The 25,117-nt window shown below is 48.1% G+C and overlaps 1 protein-coding gene and 2 long non-coding RNA genes across 6 annotated transcripts in view; 2 read left to right on the top strand and 1 right to left on the bottom strand.

Annotated features, from left to right (window-relative positions):
* Window positions 1-10,669: 10,669 nt before the first annotated feature.
* On the bottom strand, window positions 10,670-23,122 carry LOC102153706. 4 transcript variants are annotated; one of them, XR_005372062.1, is made up of 6 exons: window positions 22,419-23,122; window positions 16,733-19,689; window positions 13,185-13,314; window positions 12,506-12,912; window positions 10,912-11,028; window positions 10,670-10,806 (listed from the first exon to the last, which is right to left on the bottom strand). It is a non-coding gene; the product is annotated as an uncharacterized LOC102153706 (long non-coding RNA). The 4 variants fall into 4 exon arrangements; XR_005372063.1 differs by having other exon boundaries at window positions 19,630-19,689; XR_005372060.1 differs by lacking the exon at window positions 22,419-23,122 and having other exon boundaries at window positions 16,733-20,944.
* On the top strand, window positions 13,204-19,793 carry LOC111090482. The gene is made up of 3 exons (XR_005372058.1): window positions 13,204-13,532; window positions 18,927-19,022; window positions 19,543-19,793. It is a non-coding gene; the product is annotated as an uncharacterized LOC111090482 (long non-coding RNA).
* The window catches only part of CYS1 (cystin 1), a 17,946-nt gene continuing 14,663 nt past the window's right edge, over window positions 21,835-25,117 (top strand). The window contains exon 1 of the mRNA XM_038560764.1: window positions 21,835-22,197. Within this exon, the coding sequence (XP_038416692.1) occupies window positions 21,835-22,197 (363 nt within the window). The remainder of the gene's footprint in view (window positions 22,198-25,117) is intronic.

Here is a 25,117-nt window from a genome sequence, read left to right as displayed (position 1 = left end):
TAAATAAATAAATAAATAAATAAATAATTGCAGGGGATGTAATTCCCACCACGTTGCAAATACTAGCATTTTTAAAGCTTGACTGGCATGACTTTTAGAACCTCACATCCACAGACTTTATTTATTTATTTGGAAAGGGAAATACTTTTATTTTTTTAAATAGAAAGCACCAATTTTAACAGCACTAATAGATTTACATAGTTACTTTGTAAAGTCATATGTAAAATCTAAGCTCATATTTAAAACATAATAATAATAATTAAATAATAAATTAATAAATAATTCCTTACCCAAAAAAGAAAAAAAGAAATGACAACTGGATTTATCTCAAAAGGCTTTAAGATAAAAGAAGTTCTTATGAGATTAAGTTTCTTTTTTTTTTTTAGAATTTTTAAAAATTTACTTAAATTCAATTAATTAACATATCGTGTATTATTAGTTTCAGAGCACAAGTCAGTGATTCATCATCTTATATAACACCCAGTGCTCATCACGTCACATGTCCTCCTTAATGCCAGTCACCCAATTACCCTGTCCCCCCCAAACCCTCCCCTCCAGCGACCCTCAGTTTGTTTCCCAGAGTTAAGAGTCTCTTTATGTTATGTTTATTCTAAATTCTTGGTGTGTCCCTTCTAATCTCCAGTTTTTGATGGTATTTGGAATCCAGTTTGTTGTTTTTCTTTTGAAGTAGTTTTACTTTGGCCTGTGATCTCCTGTTCCCTGGGGCGGTGTCAGCTGCTCAGGGAGAAGCCAGCCCTGAAGAGGCCTGGAGAGGGTGGCCCACCACCTACCAGGAGTCAGTACCTACTATAGCTCCAGGACATTCTTCTACCTTTACCTTCTGGGGCAGGACCTCAGCCAGAGGGAGACACTCCCATAGCAACGGGGATGGGGAGTGGAGCAAGTGCCCGCAGCTGTTAAATTCCTATCAGGTGTCTCTCTCTCCCTCTCTCCCTCTCTCCTCTCTCTCCTCTCCTCTCTCTCCTCTCTCTCCTCCTCTCTCTCCTTGCTCCTCTCTCTCTTATATGTTTGGGGTCTGTTACCTTTAAATATCCTTATAATCTCTCCAATCATAAAAGTGATACATTTTGTATTGTAAGAATTCAAATAGTATAAAAATGTATAAACAAAAGAGTAAATGTTTCCCATAATAGCTAGCCCCAAAGATAAAGTCAGAAGTTTCTTTATATAAACACACTGTTGTCTGGGATCCTGTTATACATACTGATTTTCTCACTCTAATAACACCTGCACATCCGTCCACATTAGCACTTGGAAATGTGGTATTTGGCTAAGGGTACAGTTTCTGGACCCAGGCTGCCTGGATGCGAATCCCAGCTTTCCCACTTGATAATGAATATGTTTCCCCAGTTGTGAAATGAGCCTAACAGGACCTAGAACCTATTTCATAGGATTATTATGAGGATTAATTGAGTCGACACATGTAAAGCACTTAAGAAAGTGCCTGGAACATCAAAAGCCCCAAATAAATATCCATGGCGTTTATTCTATTTTGTCTAACCAACTGCCTGTAACGAACATGTCAGTCATCTCTAATTTTCCACTATTAAAAACAGTGCTGCAGTGTAGGTCTTTGTATTTCTTGGGTGTAGAATTATTTGGTCAAATGCTGTAAACATTTAGCATTTGAGTTGGTGCCATCAAGCTGCTTGCTAGAATGTTGGCCAGTGGGCACGTGGGTGGCTCTATGGTTGAGCATCTGCCTTCTGCTCAGGTCGTGATCCTGGGGGTCCTGGGATCGAGTCCATATCAGGCTTCCCAGGGGAGCCTGCTTCTCCCTCTGCCTATGTTCCTGCCTTTCTGTGTCTCTCATGAATAAATAAATACAATCTTAAAAAAAAAAAAAAAAAGAATGTTGGCCAGTTTATGCCTACCAACAGTAAGTGGGATGCCCCTTGTCTATAGCCTGGCCAGTCTTGTATAGATGGAAACTAATATTTGCTTATTGTCTTTTTTTTTCTTTTCTTTTCTTTTCTTTTCTTTTCTTTTCTTTTCTTTTCTTTTCTTTTCTTTTTTAAAGGTTTTATTTATTTACCTGACAGAGCGCACAGGTAGGCACAAGCAGGGGGAGTGGCAGGCAGAGGGAGAGGGAGAAGCAGGCTCCCCACTGAGCAGAGAGCGGCAATGAGAGGCTTCATCCCAGGACCCTGAGATCATGATCTGAGCCAAAGCAAACACTTACCACTGAGCCACCCAGGCGCCTTTGTCTTCCCCCCCCCCCCGCCCCCGAGATTTTATTTATTTATTAGAGAGAGAGAGAGAGAGAGAGCAGGGTGAGGGGCAGAGGGAGAAGGAGACTCCCCACTGAGCAGGGAGCCCAACATGGGACTTGATCCCCGGGCCCCAGGATCATGACCTGAGTGGAAGGCAGAATGCTTAACCCACTGAGCTACCCAGGCACCCCTGATTGATTATTAATGAGATTGAATATGGACACATGGATATTTGCCTAATGTCCATTTATGTTTCTCCTCAGAATTACCTGATACCTGTCACTACATTGATTGGGTTATTCACCATTTTCTTATTGATTTATAGGATCTCTATTTATTTTGGATGGTACCTCTTTTTCCATTACATATACAGCAGTTATATTTTACTAATTTTTTGTGTATGTCTTTTTAAAAAGGATAACTTTCTAATTTCGAAATAGTTTAAGACACCTAAGAAGTTGCAAAAGCAGTACAGAGTCCTGGCATGCCCTTCACGCTGACTCCCTCAAAATCTTACATAACCGCAGTGAATTGTCAAAATCAGGAAATTGCCATTGGCGCAACTCCATTAAGCACATTTTGAAGATTTTTTTAAAAAGATTTTATTTATTTATTCATGAGAGACACACACACACACAGAGGCAGAGACACAGGCAGAGGGAGAAGCAGGCTCCATGCAGGGAACCTGATGTGGGACTTGATCCCGGGTCTCTAGGATCACGCCCTGGGCCGAAGGCAGGCACTTAACCGATTAGCCACCCAGGGATTCCCACATTTTGAAGATTATTTGGATTTCAGCAGTTTCTACATGCGTTTCTGAGAGTGTTTGTGTGTAGATGGTTCTTGGAAATTGGTCACGTGTGTAGATTTGAGTAACCATCACCAAATCAGGATGCAGAACTGTCCATCACCACAAAGAAAGTCCCTGTGTTACTCCTTAATAGTCCAGATCACCCCCCTCTTCAACTGCTGGCAATCAGCAGTCTGTCTCCATCACCATAATTTGTCACTTAGAGAATATTATATACATGGAACCATGCAATGTGCAGGGCTTTTTGCACTCAGCATAAGGAGCTTGAGGTGGATCCATGTTGCTCAGTGCATGAGTAGTCTGTTCCTTTTCATTTCTGAGTTGGTATCCCATGGTACGGATGTGCCACCGTGTGTATAACCGCTCCCCTGGTGGAGGACATCTGGATTTTTCCCCCAGGTATTGGCTATTACAAATAAAGCTGTTGTGAATACTCATGTATAGATTTTTATGTGAATATAAGCTTTCATTTCTTTAGGATAAACATTCAGGGGTATAATTGCTGGCTCAGATACTAAGTGTCTGTTTAACTTTACAAGAAGCTGCCAAGCTGTTTTGTGGAGTGGTTGTACCATTTACCTGTTCACTAGTGATGAACGCTAGTTCCAGTCACTTCACATCCTCACAAGCACTTGATATTGCCGGTAGTTTCTATGTGACCATTCTAGCAAGTGAATAGTGATGTGTCGATGGAGCTTTAGGGATTTCCTTCCTCGTTCATGGTAATGAACTTTTCCAGTGCACTTACTTTGAATTCACACATCCTCTCCATCGAAGTGTCTGTTTGGGTCTTTTACTCATTTTCTACTTCAGTAGTTCTCAGCTGGGCGTGATTTTGAGCCCCCAGGGACATTTGGCAATGTCCGGTGACATTTTTGGTTGTTTGCTTACTGTTGAGTTTAGAGAATTCTTTATTATATTTTGGACACAAGTCCTTTGTCAGGCAGGTGGTTTGCAAACATTTCCTCCTGGTCTGTGGCTTTTTCATTTATCTTTTAATATCACTTATGGTGTCTTTTACCATTCAGAAGTTCATAAGTGTTCATGCGGTTAAGCTGTTAAATTTTTCCTCTTCTGGTTTCTGGTTTTGCTGTCCTGCTAAAACACCACACAAAAATACATTCTCGTGCAGACATTGATGACTTACTTTGTACCCTTGACTCTCTGGTCTGCTGAATAAGGTTGAGGTCTACTCTACTTTTTAATAGCTGAGCTCTACTTTTCTTTTTAATATTTTATTTTTAAGTAAACCTGACACCCAGTGTGGGGCTTGCACACACCACCTGAGATCCAGAGCCTTGTGCTCCACCAAATGAGCCAGCCAGGTGGCCCTGAGTTCTACTTTTTAAAATCAATTGGTTATTGTTCCAATATCCATATTGTGTAATCTACTTATCCTTTCTTTTTTTTTTTTTTTTTTTTTTAATTTTTATTTATTTATGATAGTCACACAGAGAGAAAGAGAGAGAGGCAGAGACACAGGCAGAGGGAGAAGCAGGCTCCACGCACCAGGAGCCCGATGTGGGATTCGATCCCGGGTCTCCAGGATCGCGCCCTGGGCCAAAGGCAGGCGCCAAACCGCTGCGCCACCCAGGGATCCCTACTTATCCTTTCTATACTAATTTTAGTTGATAGGTATTTTATGTTTGTTTTGTTTTGTTTTGTTTTTTAAGTAAGTTATACTTAGCTCAAAGTAGAGCTTGAACTCAACACCTGGAGACCAAGAGATGCATGCTCTACCAACTGAGCCAGCCGGCCGCCCCTTTTTCTATACTAATGTTAAATGTATCTCTATCCTATAAAATACAGTACTAAATTTCCATATGTATGATTTCTGAATGCCCAATTATGTGTCATTGATCAATTACCATATTCTTTTAATTTTTGTAGTTATGTAATTTACTTTTTATGTCTGCTGGGGCGTGACTCTCTCATTCTCCTCCTCCTCTTCCTCCTCCTCCTTCTTCTTCTTTTTTAGGCTCCACACCCAACATGGGGCTTGAATTCAAGACCCTGAGATCTAGAGCCACATGATCTGTGGCCTGAGCCAGCCAGATGCCTCTATTAGTCTTTTATTCAAGTATTTCTGGACTATTCTTACACAGTTACTTGTCAGATGAATCTTAACAACCCATTTGTCAAGTTCCAAATTAAAACAGACTAGAAACAACAACTAGAATTTTTAAATTATAATCACACTGAGTGTGTAGATCGTTTGGGGGAAAATATTATCTTAAGCAATGTGTCCACCCATTCATGAACCTGATATACTTCTTCAGTAAGGTTTTGTTTAACAACTACCAGTGAATCTTATCATATTTTTCTTGTAGGTTCTGCACATTTCTCCTTGGATTTAATTCTCAGTAGTGCTTGTTAGCTTTATAGCTTAGTGCTTGTTACTTCTTTGTGTTTGGTGGCCATTCCAAGTTGAGCCCACACAGAGCCCTCAGGGTAGCTGTTCTCAGGGTCTGAGATGCCCTTTCTCCTGGTCTCTTTCACAGCCCACTCATCTCATTCTGGTCTCAGCATACTGTCACTGGCTTGGTCACTCTGGCACACACCCCCCCCCCCCCCCCCCCCGATTGTAATGTTATGCATAGCACTTGTTAATCACTTGAATTTTTTCTTGTTTAGAAAATAACCTTATGAGAGTAGGACCCAAAAAAACTGTTTTTCTTCTGCATTTCCTGCTTGGGATCCCAGTATGCAGTATGTTCTTTTTTTTTTTTTTAATTTTTATTTATTTATGATAGTCACACAGAGAGAGAGAGAGAGAGAGAGAGAGAGGTAGAGACACAGGTAGAGGGAGAAGCAGGCTCCATGAACCGGGAGCCCAACGTGGGACTCGATCCCGGGTCTCCAGGATCACGCCCTGGGCCAAAGGCAGGCGCTAAACCACTGCGCCACCCAGGGATCCCTTTTTTTTTTTTTTTTTTAAGATTTTATTTATTTATTCATGAGAGACACAGAGAAAGAGAGAGGCAGAGACACAGGCAGAGGGAGAAGCAGTCTCCATTCAGGGAGCCTGACGTGGGACTCGATCCCCGGTCTCCAGGATCACACCCTGGGCTGAAGGCAGCGCTAAGCCGCTGAGCCACATGGGCTGCCCCCCAGTATGTTCTTGATAAATATTCATTGAATGAATGAATAACGAGAAAGACAATCTATGATCTGGCTTCACTTCATCTTCTTTATCCAGAAGCATCTGTTGTCAATGTTTGATACATATTCTTTATTACATTCAATAAGTGTCACAGTACTCCTAGATCACAGAGAGCTTTTATGAGAAGTGTTGAATTTAATCAAAAACTCTTTTGGCATCTACCAAGAAAACTGTGTGATTCTTCTCCTTAAGTCTGTTTAAATGTAATTTGCTACATTGCATCCTGGAATGATGTTAATAATAACAGCCAACTAATATGCAGAATTTACTATATACTGGGGTTGTCCTAAGCACTTTTTGTATTTACTTCTTTTAACTCCTGACAACTGCATGAGATAGGTGTATAGTAGTGTACATATTTAAAAAATGAGACAGAGGAGTTAGGTATCTTACCCAAAATCAAACAGGTGAAACTAGATTTGAGCCTTACAGTCTTGTTCTTGAATCTGTGCTATTAACCACAAAGTTAGTCTTTGTCTGTCATGGTCTTCTATTCTTTTACTACTCTCCTGGAACCGATAGGATTATTGAGATTTTGCATCAGTCACAAAAAAGAAATGCTAATATTTAAATTATGTTCTTTAGCCTCATGTAGTTTGGAATACAAGTAGTTTCATTAGAATAAAATTCAGAATCTTTACACATTTTTCTTTGCTCTAATATAGTTTAAATGATCTCTCTCTTGTAAATTTGATAGAATTTGCCTGTAAAAACTATCAAGGATTGGCACCTTTTTCTGTGCAGAAGGAAGTAAATTTTTGATAAACTTTTTCACTTCCTTCTACAGAGTATACATATTCAGTATTTCTATCTGCATTTCAGTTAAGGGTCATTTGAGAATAGCAGAAACTTCTATAGCCAATTTAAGCATAAAAGGGTTGACTAGGGGGAGTTAATGCTCACAAAATTATAGAAAGTGCTAGAGGGGTGGGCTCTGGATGGAGCTTTCAGGAGCAATTCCCAGATGCTGTAGAACTGCCCACCTCAAGGGAGCTGCTATCATGACCAGAGGACTGGCATCAAGAGGCCAAAGCCAGCCCCAGTGCAGGGTTCAGGTCCACACTGCTTAGCCAGGAGCCTTGCCACCAATTGGATGCTCTGTGCCTTTCCTCTTGACACCCATGTAGCTACAAGCTGCTTTGAACTTTTTCTTTTTTTTTTTTTTGAACTTTTTCTTTTGAAATAATTTTAGATTTACAGAAAAATTGCAAAGATGTTATAGAAAGTTCCCATGTACCCTTCATTTAGCCTCCCCGAATAATGACATCTAACATTTGTTAAAAGTGAAAAAAAAACTAACAATGATGCAAAATTATTAACCACAGATTTTATTCTGATTCTACCAGATTTCTCGTTGTCTCTGTTCTAGCATCCAATCCGGGATCCCACGTTGTGTTTAACAACTTTTTGTTTTGTATGAAATCATTAATGCCCTTATATGTTCTTTTGAATATATTTTGGCTAAATTCCACAGGTTTTAGTGGGTTTGGTCTCATTTTTACATTCTTTTCCTAAGTAGTCTGAATTTTTTATTTTGATTTCCACCCTGATCAGAGTGGCTCAGAAAGTAAAAAATGTTAATTATCCATACAACTCAATTTCAATTTTAAACATCTTTTCATTTCCACTCTCTTTTTATTGCATTCTGGTCAGAAAAGCAGGCATGTACTTTTTCCTTTCTTCCACATTTTTTAAAAATTAAAAAAATACAAAGAATAATGTAATTTTAAATTTTTTGAGGGACTGCCATGGTGTTTTCCATAGCGACTACATCACCTTACATCCCACCAAGAGTGTATAAGGGTTCCCTTTTCTCCACATCCTCACCAACACTTGTGATTTTATGGTTTTTTAAAACAATAACCATTGTGGTTTGGGTTTACATTTCCAGCATTAACTTTTATAGGAGCATTTTTTTTAAGATTTTATTTATTTATTTGACAGAGAAAGAGAGAGAGAACACAAGCAGAGGGAGTGGCAGGCAGTGGGAGGGAGAGAAGCAGGCTCCTCATTGAGCAGGGAACCCAACATGGGACTTATCCCAGGACCAGGATCATGACCTGAACCAAAGGCAGATGTTTAACTGGCTGATCCACTCAGGTGCCCCTATAGGATTATTTTAATAGGTTGACAGTATAGAATTTGGAACAAAATTGATTCTGTTATCTGTTGCCCATCACATAACCCTATATGGTGAAAAGGTTGACATTGTTTGACAAGAGACCAGCGATCCATTTGAGGTGGGATGTGAAAATACAGGAGCCGTAACTTCAGCACCTGGGCTTTGAGTCACACAGACCTAGTCTCCTGCCACATCCTGGCTGTGTAACCGAGCAAGCTACCTCTTCATCGAGCCTTACCTCCCTCATCTATAAAACGGGGACATTGATATTTCAGTAGGTTGCGAGAGGCTTCAGTGAAAGAATTTATGGCATCTAGTGCAGTACCTGGCATTTGGTAATCCTCAGTAAATGGTAGCTATTATGAGGATTAGGAGTTTTGTTCTAGGGTGTTCCAGGTCTTCCCCCTCTCCATCCAAAAGCCCCACTGCATTGCCTGATGAGACCCAGGAGAGGTGTCACTATTCTTTCTCTGCTGGTGCCTGATGGGCAGGCCCAGGGAAGCTTATCTGGGCTTGGCCCATGGCTGAGGACAGCAGTGTGGGGAGATTACAGAGGTTAGAGACTGGTACTGCTAGATGGGCAGGTTCAAAACCTGCAGAATCACACTTTGGGTGGGTTAACATAACCCAAAGTGTCAAGAAAGTGTTCCAGGAAGTAGAGGGCCAAGATGCCTGCATTGCACACCCAGCATGGGCCCGATCACTCTGACTTCACTGGTCTCATCTTGGGCAAGTAGACATCCAAGTCCTTGCAAGGCCCTCAAAGCCCATGGGTCAGCTCCCCACTTGTCTTTCTGGTCTCCAAAGGTATAGGGGGGAAGACATGACCCTGGCAATTTCTTGGCTCTCAACCCATTAGGCATGGGCAACCAACTCAAGCCCTGGGCCAAAGAAGCCCAATTTCAGGCCATTTGCTGGCCATGGGTGGAAAGAGAAGCTCTGATGTCATGCTGCGTTTGGAGCTTAGGAGAATTAAGTCTGAGATTCAGAAGCACAGAATGGAAAGTGGACTCAGTGCAGAGCCGAGCAGAGTGAAATGAGAAGGGGACATAGAACTCTACTGGTTCCAAGTGATAAGACACTTGGAGCAAAAAGGGTGTTTATTGATTTAGGGGCCTGAAAAGCCCAGAGTAGCTGTCCCACCCTGCCTGTCCCAACCCCCAGCACCCAGCGGTGCTGTCAGTGTGGCTGGTCACCCTCTACCTCCACCCCATCTCTGGTACCATCATTTGGCCGTGCTCATGCACTCACCCCCTGTTAATTCCCAAGCATCTTCTTACATGCAGCCCCCCTTTCCTGCCCTCCTGCCCCTTCTAAGACCAGAGGGTGTGTGTGTGTGAGACCCTCCAGTTCTGTGTTAACAATTCAAGGAGAGCTAAAGAAACGGTGCAGAAAAGGTCTAAACATTACTTACTGTTACTTAATTAAAAAAAAAAAATCCTCCCGATATTTAGTTCTTTAAAATCTGAACTTTTTACTTACTTCCTCATAGAGACTGGCAATTACTTTAGGCCCTAACAACAAAAGACATGTCTGGAATTTAGACAATATTCCCTTGAAGACATGTACACACACACACACACACACACTCCTACCCTTTCTGGAGCACCCAGCTCAGGCATCATGTCTAGGAAACCGTCTCTTGTCCTCCTGTCCCCCTGCACTGGGCTCTGTCCAGCTTGGTTCTTGGACGTGGCCAGGACTGATTTTCAGAAGCACCAAGGACAGCGGCTGTCCCAGCAGGCTGCACAGAGACCCCCCCCCTCCCCCAAAGCCATGGGGCTCTGTTTCCTCCTCTGAAAACTTATCCCTAAGACATACTCCTTGACAAAGGTTCTGGGAAATGGTGCCTCCTCATCTCCTCCCCGGAGGCCACATCAGCGGATTGAAGACCCAAGACAGTCCGGGAAGAGGGGCACCGCGGACGGTCGGCAGGGGGCGCGCTCGGCGCCGCGTCGGTCACCGGCTCTGGGCGTCTAGGCTGGCCACAAAACCCCTGGAGACCTCTGGGGCTGCCCAGGAGCTGGGAGGCAAGCCTGCCTGGGAGCTGGGAGGCAAGACCATGTAAAACAAACAAGGGTCGTGGAAGGGGAGGTGGGTGTGGGGGTGGTAACTGGGTGCCTGGCACTGAGGAGGGCACTTGATGGGATGAGCACTGGGTGTTATACTCTATATGTTGGCAAATTGAATTTAAATTTTAAAAATGTAAAAAAAATAAAAATGATTATCTTAAAAAAATGACATAAAGGAGACGCTGCAGGAGGGAGCTCAGGCTTCACGTTCGCCTGAGAGCAATGACACAGTGTTTGTTATATAGGAGACGCTGGGACACATTTTTATTGCAAAGGAGACATTTTTATTCCAACCATTGGTGATCGATACAGTCCTGCTGAACTCAAACGGAGCGGGATTTTGGACAGGAGCAGCTGTGTGACTCTTGGCAAGTTATTTATATCCTCTCCAGGCCTCAGCTTGCCTATTAGGAGAGATGGCATTTAAGTGTCCTTTGAGCTGCTGACAACTGATTTCTACCCCACCTGATGGTTCCAGAGCCAGAAGGTCCCTGAGAAGTCAGTCCTACCTGTCACGGGGACAGTGGCCGGCATGTGGCTGGTCCTCCAGAAATGTCCACTGAACTGGTACCAGGTTGGAGCCGGTTATATGTTCTCAGTTCTGTTACCAAATTTTCTCAGGAGCTCTAGGGAATAATTAATTTTTTTCATTAATTTTCTGGGGAAAAATGCATTTCGAATTGTCAACAGTCACCTTTTACAAATGCATTTTTAGCTCACATTCTTTCGAGTGCTTCTTATGTGCTAGACATTATTGTGTGCCAATGGCTTGAGATGCATGACCACCCTTAATTGCATTCACTTCTCACAACAACACGACCGTGCAGGAATTATGAATCCCCATGTGATGGATGAGGAATCTGAAGTGCAGTGAGATTAACTAATCTATCTGGAGCTACACAGATGGTGGAGACCAAACTCATACCTGAGAGTCTTCGTTTGCAAGCATTACTGGCATTTGAGAACAGACCCCATTTCTGTTTTGACATTGGCTGGGCAGCATGCATGTAGCCAGACATATTTCTGCTCTAGGAGAACAAAAACCTATGAAAGAATAGTTCTGTGCTCCTCTTTGTCTCTGGAGAGGAAAAGGCCATCCTATATCCTTCTGGCCCACTAATCATTGACTCAACAAGTGGTCACTGACGTCCAGGTACTATTCTAGGTGCTGGGAGCAAATGGTAGGGAATAATACAGAAAAAATTCCTGCCCCCAGGAGTTTACATTCTAGCAGGAGGAAAACAGAAGCCAACAATAAACTAATAAGTATATTAAATTGTATATTAGAAGGAGAAAGAGCTATGGAGAGAAAATAGAGCAAAATAAAGAGGGTCTGAAATGTAGGGTGGAGGGTTGATTTAAAATAGGCCTCCCTACAATGATGAAATGGAAGAAAGAGGGATCCGTCCATGTGGATGGATGTGAGTGGTGCAGCTTTCTGAATGAGTGACACCGATATAGTCAGTGCAAAGGCCCTGGGGTGGGCATGTGTCTGGCATGATTGGGGATGGGCAAGGACAGCAGGGAGGCTGGCAGAGGAATGAGAGGGGGTCATGGAGGTGGTCAGAAATGGCCAGATTCTGGATCTGTAACTGGAAGGCCGAACCAAGGGAACTGCTGATGTTTGAAGGTGTGTTGTGACAAAGAGGAGGAGTCAGGGATGACCCAAAGGTTTTTGGCCTGAGTAACCCGAACAGTAAAGAATCTAGGTAAAGGCTGTAGTGTTAAGAAGAGGCCAGCTGCTCTTCGCTCTGTTTCCCCGCAGCTTCCTGGCCTGAGTGACATGTTTGTGTCACCCTATGGGAGACAAAGAATCAAGGCAGTCTGGCGAAATTAGTTTATGAGGTCCCAGGATTGGAAAGGAAGTATCTCCTTTTATGCTAATGAAGAAAAACACACGGTGTTTAAACATTTTATTTTGAAATAATTTTAGACCTATGGGAGGCTTGCCTAGATAGTACAGTGTTTGCATGGGGCACCCGGCTTCCCTTAGCGTCAACGTGTGGCATGACCACTGTAGGATTGCGAAACCAAGACCCTGACTGTGGACGATACTATCAACGGTCCTGCAGACTTGATTCCATGCCCTGAATATTCCCTTACCGTCATTTTTTGTGACACAGGATCCCTGCCACCTCTCCTCACTGTCTAACCTGAGACAGTTTCTCCGTCTTCTTGTTAACCGCCTGGCACCTCTCTTCTTTCCTGTTGGGCACCAGGTCTGGGCACCGGTCTGGGGCGAGTGGCACCTGGAGCTCCGGCCACGGGCCCAGGCAGCCAGCACCACAAGGGGAGCAGCCAACACAGGACTCTTTCCCTGGCCTGGCCCACCGCCCTGGTCCCCGGCTCGCTGCAGCTCTTGGCCTTGGGGACTGCCAATCCTTGGACACCCTGGCCACATCTGATCAACACAGCTCGGGGGGCACCTGGCTGGCTCAGTTGGTGGAGGGGGTGTATGGCTCTTGATCTTGGAGTTGTGAGTTCGGGGCGCATGTTGGGTATAGAGATTGCTTTAAAAAAAAAAAAAAAACACACCAAACAACAACAAATCAAAATCAGAGCTGGGTCTAGAAGGCAGCAAAAAGCCCCCTTGTGATGCCAGATTCCCCAACAAACACAGATGGCTAAAGAAAAGCTCTGCTGGACTCCACCAAGATCAAAGTGTTCCTGAGGCTGGAGAACACGCAGCTAGTAGAGAGAGACTCCCCTACCCCGCCCCACCTCACCCCCGCGGGGCACCCCCACCCAGAGTTCTGCAACCAGAGGCACCCGGCTGACTCACCCCAGCGCTGGGTTGTAGAGATAAGACCAGGGCGCAGTTGCTGGCACTATTTAAGTCAGGAAGCATCTGATGGCCCAGTTACCACAGCAACCAAAGTTTGCTTTGAGAATAGCTGGTGCTCTGATCTTATCTGGACAGTGAAGAGACGCAGAGATGCATGTCGCCAGGACGGTCAAGGCTCCAGACACATTCAGATAACTCTCTTCTGCAGTTGGCCACCAGAGCTGGGCACGTGAGGGCCTGGTGATGCACACTGAAGATGGACTGGGATCTTTCTAAGGGGTGGAAGATGCTGGTACGGCCTCAGTCTGCAAGAGAGGCTCCTCAGAGGACAGGGGCACGTGCCACGTAAGTGCCACCAAAGCCAGTTGTGCTACTGTCGGCTGGTCTGCTAGTTGGGGTGGCTCACTGGTGGTGGAGGGCACAGCCAGGGGCCAGGACACGTGGGTGTTAGGGGAGCATGGGCTCTGCAGTGGGACCGCCCAAGGCTCTGGCACTGATGAGCTGTGTGACTGTGGGCAAGTGTCCTGGGCTCTCTGAGGGCATTTGGAAGGAGGTGCCAGCTCTCATCTCTCTGCCCTCACACCAAGCTTCCCAACATCCCATGCCTTCAGAACTCTGCTTTCCAAGATGCAACTTCTGCTCCTCTTTTAAAACCCAGCTTTGGTGTTTTCCTTGTGATGCCTTCTCGACCACTCTTAGCGTTATTAACTCATGTTAATCCTCCTTCCTCTATATTTTGTATTTGTTATTTCCCAGGTCTCCCTTTATTTTAATTTTTTAACACTATTGTCTCTCCCACTGGTCTCCCAATTCCCTGAGGGTTGAGATTATGGATCATTTGTTTGTTTATCCCCCAGATTTATCATTTTATGTAGAATTACTCGAATATATGTGGGGTATATACTCATTCAAACAGATTGAGTTTCTTTTCTGATGGTTTCATTTTGGTATAAGTTTGCTTTTAGTTTAAGGAATCAAAGCGTAATTGGATATGTATTCAAATAACTTGAAATGGATTCAAATAACTCTTAATACATCCCTAGTGTTGATGCTTACAAAAACTGGAAATAGATTTTCCCCTTTGTGTGTGAATAAGAGAAAAAAATGAGGGGAATGGAATTGCTTTCAACATTTCACCTGTAAGAAAAAAACCGTAGAAGTAGAAATATAAGGATGGCTTGCAGATCTAGTTTCTGGCTCATACAAAAGAAGGAATTTAAAAATTGAGAAGGCTGGGGTGCCTGAGTGGCTCAGTAGGTTGAGTGTCTGCCTTTGGTTCAGGTCATGATCCCAGGTCCCGGGATCAAGCCCCAGGTTGGGGGTCCCTGCTCAGCGGGGAGTCTGCTTCTCCCTCTCCCTCTCTCACTCCCCCGCTTGTGCTCTCTCACTCTCTGTCAAGTAAATAAATAACCTCTTTTTTTAAATAGTTGAGAAGGGTGATTTGTCTACAAGAATCTTTTACTTTGTATTTCATAGTTCAACAAGCTCACCCAAGGCCTTGGGTGAGAATGTGCTGTAAGGTACAAAGGCAGAAATAAGTCACTAAAAATCTTAGGTGGTTAATATTAACTTCCTTTGCTCGCAGGAATAAGCTATATCATCTGGAACGACTGGGTGAAACTCAGAGGCCTTTCAACTAACCTGGGAATTGGCACAATTTCTGGGAAGGGCCAGATGGTAAATATTTTAGGCTTTGCAGGACAAAGGGCCTCTGAGGCAACTACTCAACCTTCAGAATGATGTAAAACCAGAGGAGGGCTGCACATGAACAAATGAGGGCATGGCTGTGTCCAATAAAATTTTATTTACAAAAACAGGTGGACGCTGTTTTGGGCTTGCTGGCTGTAGGTTGCCGATCCCTGAACAAAATAGCCCATCATCAGGTCTACCTGTCTCTTCTCTTAAACACATCAAGCACAGATGAGCAGAAGCCATGTCGACCAAGGTGTAAGGTTATTATGGGGTGCAGTTGTTTTTTTAAGATTTTATTTATTTATTCATGAGAGACACAGAGAGAGGCAGAGGGAGAAGCAGGTTCCCTGTGGGGAGCCCGATGGAAGACTTGATCCCAGGATCCCGGGATCATAACCTGAGCCAAAGGCAGATGCTCAACCCCTGAGCCACCCAGGTGCAGTTTTAATACAGAGAATCCAGTAAGTGAAAACAACTAAACCTCTCAAGTCTGAATGGTGGTTACTGATCCAGAAGGATGGCTGGCCTCTTGTCCTGGGTAGAGCCCCGCTCCTGCTCTCACGGACCCTTTCCTTACCATCTGCCCCACTGTCTTCAAGATCCGAGGTCTGCTGAGCCCAGAAGGGAGGCTGCTGGCCGTGCTGATCTATGGCAGTGTTGGGACAGCACCGAACTATGCAGAGAAAGCCCCGTGCTGCCCCAACCAGAAGTGCTAACTTTTGATCAATGTAGGGAAATAAAATTTGCTTTCTTTATTTCTCAGGGATTTTACGAGGCTTGGTGTATTAGCCAGGGTTCTATAGAGAGCAGAACCAGTAGGATATGCAGAATGCGGTATATGTAAGAGGAGGCTTACTATGGGGACTGGCTCACACGGTCATAGGGGCTCAGAAGTCCCACAATCTTCCATCTGCAAACTGGAGCCCCCGGAAAGCTGGTTGCATAACTCACTCTGCGCCCGAAGGCCTCAGAACGAGGAGCACCGATGTCCAAGGGCGGGAGAACATGGGGGTCCCAATGCTAATGTCTTCTGGAAACACTCTCCCAGACGCTCCCAGAAATACTGTTCTACCAGCTATCTGTGTGTCCCCTAGCTCAGTGAAGTTGACGCCTAAAATTGACCATCACAAGTACTATTAAAGTAACTTTTATCAGAAGAAGATTATGGTCAAAGTTTAAAGAACTTCGTTTCGAAGAATGTATTTAAGACAAACCCTCTTACAAAACCTATTTATGCTTAACAATCTCAATGAGATAGACTAGGGTGGTCTTCGGAAACTACCAATCCTACTCTACTCCTCTCCAGAGGCCTATGCACAGCTCACAGAGTCAATGTCCATTTTTTCACCATGGGGTGCTGTGGGGCTAGGTTATGCCACGGCAAGAAGCAACCCCCAGCAGAACAGGCTTTTGGCAGCAAATATTTATATTTATTTATATATTTTTTAAGATTTTATTTATTTATTCATGAGAGACACACAGAGAGAGGCAGAGGGAGAAGCAGGCTACATGCAGGGAGCCCAATGTGGGGATGCGGGCCGATGCAGAGGGGAGAGCATGGCTGAATTGTAGCCTCTACTTGCTCCTTGGTCAGGCACTTTTGTTCAGTAAATCACCTGTAGAACCCTACATGTGGGGCAACGGACTCATTGGGTGAAAGTCCCACAACCCAAGAATACCCTCAGTCCTGAACAAAGAGAAATGGTCAGTCACCTTACCTACATGGGTAGCCCTGGGTACTAGGTTGGTAGCTCCTTAGAGCTCAGTTGTGCAATATTTGGGTATAGCTAGCATAATGAAAAGACCATGAGGACCAGACAGGCTTGGGTTTGAGTCCCACCTTTGCTACTTACTGGCTTCTGCTGCTCCTCTGAGCCTCAGCTTTGCCATCCATAAAATGGTATCTACCTTATGAGGTTGCTGAAGGGCTCCTTTAAGGAGCCAACGTCTCTAAAGGGACCAGAAAGTGCCAGGTGTCCTCCCTGGGTGGTGGTTGATTGCATTCCACAGGCCAGGTGGTCCTTCCCGGCAGGAGGACCTGTACAAACAATTCCCAGGCATCCATCCGAATGAGCAGGCTGAGACTCAAGGCCGCTAAACAAATTAAAACACTATGAACGAAAGGGCCAACAAACTTAATATTTAACCTGACCTTTAATAGGAGTCCTCTGTTCCTTTAGCTGATCAATTCACTGGGGAATTCTCAGGTCTTCCAGAAGAAGTTGGAATGTAGTAAGCATCTCCCCAGCTCTCTGGGACCATGCACTGGTTCTGTGCAAAAGCTACCAGAACAGGGTGGTCTCACGTTGCAGTTGCCCTTCACGGTGGGGTTGTTCGGGCTTAAAGTTGGATGTTTCGTGTTTGATGCATGGTCTTTTTTTTTTTTAATATTTTGTTTATTTATTCATGAGAGACAGAGAGAGAGAGACAGAGAGAGCGAGAGAGGTAGAAATGCAGACCGAGAGAAACAGGCTCCCTACTGGGAGCCCAATGTGGGACTTGATCCCAAGACCCCGGGATCACAACCTGAGCCCAAGGCAGACGCTCAACCACTGAGCCCCTCAGGAGCCATGATGCATGCTCTTTGGCCAGTGGTATCGCAAAGGTTAACTTCCATAATCAAAACGTGTTAAGGCCATGTTCGCCCTGGCTTCATTGCCCCCTCCTGCCACTGCCCTCTCCCTCCTCCCTTCTCCCCTCCTGCTACACAACTTTCACAGGATGAAACAGAACTCTCACAAAGCCTAGAGTCTAAGTAAGCTTTGAGCAGCCTCTAGGTCTCCAACTCCAAGTTGTGTGTGTGGGACAGTGAGTCAGGCTCTGGCTGTCTGTGCAATGGACCTACAAGGGAGAAGGGAACAGGTCCCCTGAGACCAGCAAGCACGGATGCTGTACTGGACAGTCGTGCTGCTCGCCCTGTCCACAGCCCCAGCCACACAGGCTACGGCACCATAGCTCACTGGGCCCGGTGTGGGCGCCTGAACCTAGCATAGCCCAACTCCAGATGGCCTGCTTCCTGCCCCTTGTGAACACCCCACAACCAGAGCTCCCCACTCCAGGTAAAACCTCACCAGGAAGTGTCTTTTTTGCACAGCAGCAGAGCTCTGCACCAGTGACCCCATCCTTTTTCCTTACCCGTGAGCTGGGTGAGGTAAAGGATGATGCACTGTCAGTATGAAGACCTTCCATCAATCTTCTGGTTTGTACCCCTACTTCTTGCTCCCACTTTCATTCATACGTGCTGCCCAAGTCCCCGAGCCTCACTGTTGGAAGACTGACTCCTATCTCCTCTTCAGCCTCTGACATCACGGGCTGCAATTTCTCTTCCTGTTTCATCTGGACACCCTCTTCTCATGATGAAAATGTGCCAACTCTGAGGATTTAAAGATTTCTTATTTCCAACTAAATACTGCAAAAGAGTTCTGTAATTCATTGGTTATCCTTAATGAATAGCATCAACTCTTCCTTACACTTCTCTCCACCCGCTCAGCGGTGAAGCCATGAAACCAAATGCAAAAGCGTGGACACTCTGCAAGAAGACAATAGTAATTCTATGACATCGCTGCCATCCAAAGGTATCAGCAATAATTGATAGCATCGTGGCTCTCTCAAGTTACTGATTCAGCATTAAAAATAGAAACATGGCTTGCCTGTGTTTCAAATGCTGTTTCATTTTTCACCTGAATATAAATATGATCTTTCTGTATATTCATAATAACCAGAACCTGCACAGTGTATCTCGCCTCACACAATCCCTGGCGATGTCAGGAATGGTGGATGATTATAGAGGTCCTGAGCAGAGATAGTAGATCTGTAGAGTCCCTGAAGTAGGGCACTCGAGTAGGGCTTAAAAAGGGGGGTGGAAAAAAAGGGGGGGTGGTCCTTGGGTTGTGGTAAGTAGAGTACCTGCTTCATCTCCAGATGTCAGGCTAGTCCTGTTGCCAAGGAAAACATCACTCAGGACACATGTCCTGCTGAAAGTATCAACAACTACAATTCTCTCCCAAAGTTTAATTTGCTCACTGCAAGGAAGTTATTACTTTCCAGGAGTTAAGCAGACGGCTCCCCAGCTGGATCTCATCCTCCATCCCCCTCACAGCTACCACCAGGGTCACTGCATAAAGAAGTCCTTTCGCTGGAGAGGTAAGGTTGCCAAGATGCCTCCGTAAGAGGGATTAGGCCTCATTTCCTATGTCCCAATATTCCTGGGATTTTGTTAACCCCTTGGGACAGAGAGAGTCTTGTTTATTTCTAGAGATGATCTTAGGAGGCATTAGTCATGTAGGAAAACTTAGGTTGTTTGCTTACTATGGGAAACTACTAATAAAATCAATCTGGGTTTTTAGCATATTTGTTGGAAGCCAGGTCTCCAAAGCTGGATTCTTAAACGGATTCTCAGAGTGGCAAGAACAGTCTTTGGCTTTACTGTCATTGGAGCCAAGCAAGCTAGACAAGTCTGGGGAAAAAGATTGGGATCTAGAGTGGTCAGAAACATCAATTGCCCTGGGAGGTGAACACAGGGAGTTCTGAATATAGTTAAACTGAGTCACATGACTAGACTCTACTTGGGCAGAAGTAAAACATGTTTTCCTTTAAATGATTAAACTTAGTTGAACTTAGTTCAAGAAAAATGTCTTTCCCCACTGAATGTTTCTCTTTCCAGGCTTAAAGAGTTTCAAGATGAGATTTGTTTTTTTAAACAGAAAACTTCTATCAATAGCTTCCAAATTAGACACATCTGTAGACTTACAGCACCCAGATGACTTCAGATAATGTATTTGGCCCATCTCCTACATCTGGATGGTTGAGGCTGTATGTCAAAAAAAGAAGAAAAAAGGTGTGTGTGGGGGGAATGTTAGAAAGATTTCCTTGGTCTGTTGATAATAACATAAATAAAAATGAACTTGAGTCCCATGTTTATTCCATCTTCTCTGGCATAAAGCTTTTAATCCCTACTCGTGGAGCGATAAAACAGTAACATTTCAAGTCCATGGTTGGAAAAGGCTAGCCAACATTTCACCTCACCAACTGTTCTGCAACTCGGTCAAGATTCTGCTTGACGCCAAGTCGAGATGGGTGAGTGAGACTCACGATGTTGGCATTTGTCTTACTTTGGAACCAGAGTTGGGTTTTTAAGTAAGTGGAAAAGAGGAAGAAATCAAGTCTAAACAATACAGGCAAGACCAACAATAACATCGCTGGGGTTGAAGCAGACTGTTTCTAGGAGCCTTCTGCCCTTATTTTGGGGTTAGTTCATTTAAAATAATAACCATTTTTCTTTTCTTTACTAGCCAATGACCAAAATCTAGAATTATGATTAGTATCTACCGGTCTTTCCTTTGCTTTTTTTCCTGGGTGGGGGGATGCATTCTCTATTCCCTCTTTTATAATTTTTCTTTCCTAACAGTGGTTGCTTTTTACTATGAGGGTTTTGGAGAAGGCTCAGGGCTGGGGCGCTGGTCTCGGATGGGGCAGGAGCATGGACCCAACGAGAGGGCCACCGTGCCTGCTGCTCGCCAGCCAGCCCATAGACTGGAGGGACTGTCCCCTGGGAGGGTGGCCCCTTCCCTCCTCCAGCGGAGGGAGAGGGTGGCAATTTGAGGCCTAGAGGCCACTAGGGTAGAAATCCCACGCATTATCAATCCTCAGGCGCTGGCTCCATCTGAGGAATAGGAGGCTTGGAATAGGAGGCTTGGCGAGGCGACGGTGCCCACCACCCACCCAGGTCTGGTGGGGCAAGGCTGTGATGTCACCTCTCTACTCTCATCACGTCCTCATGCTGTGTTTTCCATAAATGAACCAAAAGCCCTGCGGAGTTTGTCCCAAGGCCTGTCGGGCCCCGGGCTTCCAGTCCCAGGCAGGGGGGACCTGGCTGACCTGAGGGTCATGGAGCCAGAGCCTTGCAGGTGGACCTGCGAGGGGGTTCCCACCCTAGGCGGGGAGGAGGAGAGCGGGAAGGAGACTGAGGAGGAGGGGGCACTCCACCCTGGTATCCCCGACCCCCCACCCCAGTGCCCCGCACCGGGCTCCAGCTCCCAGCACAACCGCGCACAGGCCTGGGTGTGCCCTGCCTCCCGGCCTCCCCTGGCCCTGGCCCTCGCCCCGGGGTCTGGATCCCTCACCCCCGAGCCGGATCCAAGCCATCCCTCCAAGCCCGGGTCTGCACCCCATTTCCCGGGCGGCCCCTCTCTCCTGTGCCCTCGCTCTCTGCGCCCTACACTACCCCTCCAGGGTCTGCACCCAAAACCCCGGCTGCGCCCCCTTCCGTGTCTCCGCCCCCAGATCCCATCCCTGCTCTACCCCTTACCCTCCAGGCCCGGAGCCGCACCCCTGCATCTCATTAGCGCTCCCCCCCCAAACCCAGATCTGCATCCCCATCCCCTGGTCGCCCGCCCATCCCTCTAGCGCCTTCACTCCCACGCCCCCAGGCCCCGACTCGTACCCCAACCCCTTGCGGTGCCCTCTCCCGCGTCCCCGCCCCCAGATCGAGTCCCCCCTACTCTTCCCCCGCCCCGGCCGCACCCCCACCCCGGCCGCGCCCCCGACCGCGTCCCCGCCCCCAGATCCCGTCCCCCCCATCCCGTCGCCCCCCGCCCCCATCCTCGGCAGGACCGCACCCCCTCCCGCCTCCTCGTGCCCCCCCGCCCCCCATCCCCGCCCCGGCCGCGCCCCCGGCCGCGTCCCCGCCCTCACCGAGCTCCCGCCCCCGGATCCCGTCCCCCCATCCCCGGCCAGGACCGCGCCCCCGACCGCGTCCCCGCCCCCAGATCCGTCCCCCCCCGCCCCCCATCCCCGGCCAGGACCGCGTCCCCGCCCCCAGATCCCGTCCCCCCATCCCGTCCCCCCATCCCCGCCCCGGCCGCGCCCCCTCCCGCGTCCCCGCCCCGGCCGCGCTCCCGCCCCGGGGCCGCGCTCGGGCGGCGAGACCCGCTGCTGGGCGGGCGGCGGGGGCGCCATGGGCAGCGGCAGCAGCCGGAGCGGCCGGGCCCTGAGGCGGCTGCGCGGCCCCGACAGTCGGCGGGCGGGACCCGGCGGGGCGGCCCCGGAGGGCGGGACGCGGCCTCTGGCCTCGGCGACGGCGGCGGCCGCCCGGGAGGAGGCCGGGGAGGCGGAGGCGGCTGAGCGCGCGGCCCACCCCGGCCCCGGCCCCGGCCCCGGCCCCGGCCCCCGCCCCGGCCCCGCCGCGCCCCCCGACGGCGGGGACGAGACCCTGCGCCTGCTGGACCAGCTGCTGGCCGAGTCGGCGGCCTGGGGCCCGGGGGAGCTGGCCCCGCGGGGCCCGGAGCCGCCCCGACCCGCAGCCGGCGCCGGGAGCCCGGTGAGTGTGGGAGCCGCGGCGCTGTTGGGGCCGCGCCTGCCCCCGCCCCAGCCCCTGCCCCAGGTCCCAGCCCCCAGCCCCTGCTCCCTGACCCCAGCCCCAGGTCCCAGGTCCCAGGCCCCAGCCCCAGCCCCAGCCCCAGCCTTGCGCTCCCTCCCTCCCTCCTCCCCCCTCCCCCCTCCCCCGCCCCCAGGCTCCCCTCTGTCCCCAGTGTCACCCACCGCCTCTGTGCCTCCGAATGCCTCCGAGCTCTGCGGCCCGCGCGGCCTCTCCTCCCCCCCCCCCCCCCCGGGCTGCGGCTTCTGGGTGCGGGTCTCCCTGCGTCCAGTGTGGGGTGCGGGTGCTGGGAGCAGCCTGCAAGAGCAGGGACGCGCATCCCTTGGCAGAAACGCGTCCCCCGGGCTGCCTTCTGGCCAGAGCTCCGCCTCCCCTTCCCCTTAGAACCGGCGGCTCTGGAAGCACAGGCCGGCCCGGCCCCTCCAGCCGCGGGGCGCTGTCGGGGTGCTGGCCGTCCTCTCCAGCGAGGCTGCTAAGTGGTGGCACCGGTAGCCACGCAGCGGTTCACAAATGCCCTGCGTGTCAGACACATCCAGAGCCTTGCCTGGCTAGTCAGGCCATTCACATGCTACCGGCTATTTTTAAGATGCTGTGGAATCTGTTTTTGGCTTCGGGATCCTCTCTTCCAGAACACTTGTAATAACAGCCCCGTTGTTCTACAAAAACAATAAAAACAAGCCCTCGGCTTTGGCAACAGTCTTCACTCAGCGGAGCAGCAGGAACAAGATCTTTACCCTCGGCTCCTGGGCTTCAGGACGGTGCCAAAGGCGGCACCTCTTTCCCTGCAGCCCCGCAGGCTTTGCTTAACTGCCCGGACCGGGAAGCGGGAAGCGGGAAGCGTCTTCTGGGGCAGCCACGGAGCAGAGAATCCTGCAGAGCCACTATCCCCTCCCGGGATAGGCCCCCCCCTCCTGTCCCCCCCTACCCTCCCGAACTGAGCGGCAGCAAGCAGGGCTAAATTCGTTCGCAGGATTCCTTCGAGACTACGTCACCATTCGGTTATATAACACTAGAAATGGATAAACAGTAGAGAAATTTGGGGGAAATTCTGAGCTTGGAAGCGATCGTCTAGTGTCCAAGTTTCAAACGCCTTGGAAACTTTAGAAGTGAAAACGAGAAGAAAAGAAAAAAATGGATTTGCCCCTGATATACTGAGCATCAGTGGCTCCCCGGGTGCAGGGCTGCCGGACTCACTCTTTCCGCTATGTCTGTGTGCCCGGCACCCCTCTAGGCGCTAAAGCGAGCACAGATGGCCCCCGATCCTTGCCCAGAAGAAAGCCACAGTCTCTTGGGTGGGGGGTGGGGAGACCCACAGACAAAAGGCAGAGCACAGCGCGGTGAGAGGTGCACCTGAGTAGCGAGTCCAAGGGGGAGTGACAGATCCCCTGGAGAAGTCAGGGTGGACTCCTGAAGGACAGCACTTGACCAAATCTGGAAGGATCTGTGGCCTTAGGCAGGCAAACGAGCAGAGATGAGCATTTGTGCAGAGATAATCCTGGGTGCCTGTGCGTGTGCATGTGTGTGTCAAAGGCGATGGGGTGGGGCCTGCAGTGCACAGGCTGTGGGTGGGGGGTGAAGAGGCCCTGGAGGGCACGCGTCATGCCACCCTAGGTCGTGCAAGGGGTTCCCCACATTGAGGAGTTTGGACCTCCCCATAAGAGCTGTGGCTATCCCTGAAGGGCTAGGGGGAGCGGTGCTTTGTGTTCTAGGAAGCTGACACCCGGGGCTGTGGGGGGATGGACGGGGCCAAGCCTGAGGCCAGCGTGGCCAGCTGGGGGCTGCCCCGGTGGTCTGGGTGAGCAGGCCCCGGGAGAAGCAGGACAGTCGGAGGGCCGAGGAGATGGAGATAGGAGGGAAAATCGGCCAGCCGTGGCTGATCGTACGGATGTGGATTGTATGTATCCTCTGGGCCATAAATGTTTCTTGAGTGAATCCTAGCATCTTAGATTATTAGGTCTGTAAAAAAGCTCCTGGAGTCCAATTTTTTCCGGGTGTGGGGAGACAAAGCGAGAAGGTCAGGGCTCCTAATTTCTTGATTGTAAAGGTCGCGGAAGGTTAACTGCCTGTATATTCAAGCGTGAGATGTAGGCTTTTTGCTAGATTCCGTCCTTTGATAGATTGTCTCGGCAATTGTACCTCTTACAAGACTGAGTTAACAAGACGTCATTGAGCTAGGGAAAACTTGGTATGCACATGGATCAATATTGATCCAACATTTAATGTGCACTTGGGTCTCAAACATGCATTAACTCTTTTCATCTTTAATATTATTATCGCCCATTTTGACAGATGGGAAGGACAGAACACAGAGAGGTTAAGGCACAGAGAGGTCAAGAACTTCGCTAGAGCCACACAGTATGGCGGAGCAGAGGTCAGCCTCTGGATGGCCAGGCTGCTATACCCTTCTTACCAAAGTGGCCCTGACAGCTGAGACACTTGCTACTGGCTCTCTGCCTCGGTCCACGGTCTTACCACTGTCGCGTTTTAACCATTGTCAGTCTACAATGCAGCCAAGCAAGCTTCTCTGAGTCCCCCGGCCTCGTGGACGCCTCTCCGAGCTGCCCTCGGAGGGTAGACTCACATAACCATGCCCGCTAACTCTGTGTTTAAAGGAAGAGCAGGGCCCTCCGAGGGCGGGCCTGGGAGATGCTCTTTCCTGGCCCGAAGAATCATCTCTTCAGCCAATGGGCTTTGTGGCAATTATTTTAGTTGATCGAGTGCTCGTTTTTTGTCTTATTTCTTAATGATTGGTTGTTTTCCTGACACAGTTAAGGGTGCTGGATCAGAGTGAGGTATTGCCGTATCCTAAAACTGGAATTTTGCAAATTAAGTCTTAAGAAGTATTTTTATTTATTTATTTATT

This window comes from Canis lupus, chromosome 17, assembly GCF_011100685.1.
Source record: "Canis lupus familiaris isolate Mischka breed German Shepherd chromosome 17, alternate assembly UU_Cfam_GSD_1.0, whole genome shotgun sequence".
Taxonomy (NCBI): Eukaryota; Metazoa; Chordata; class Mammalia; order Carnivora; family Canidae; genus Canis; species Canis lupus.
Note: the sequence above shows the minus strand (reverse complement) of the source record. Positions and strands in the feature narration are given on the sequence as shown.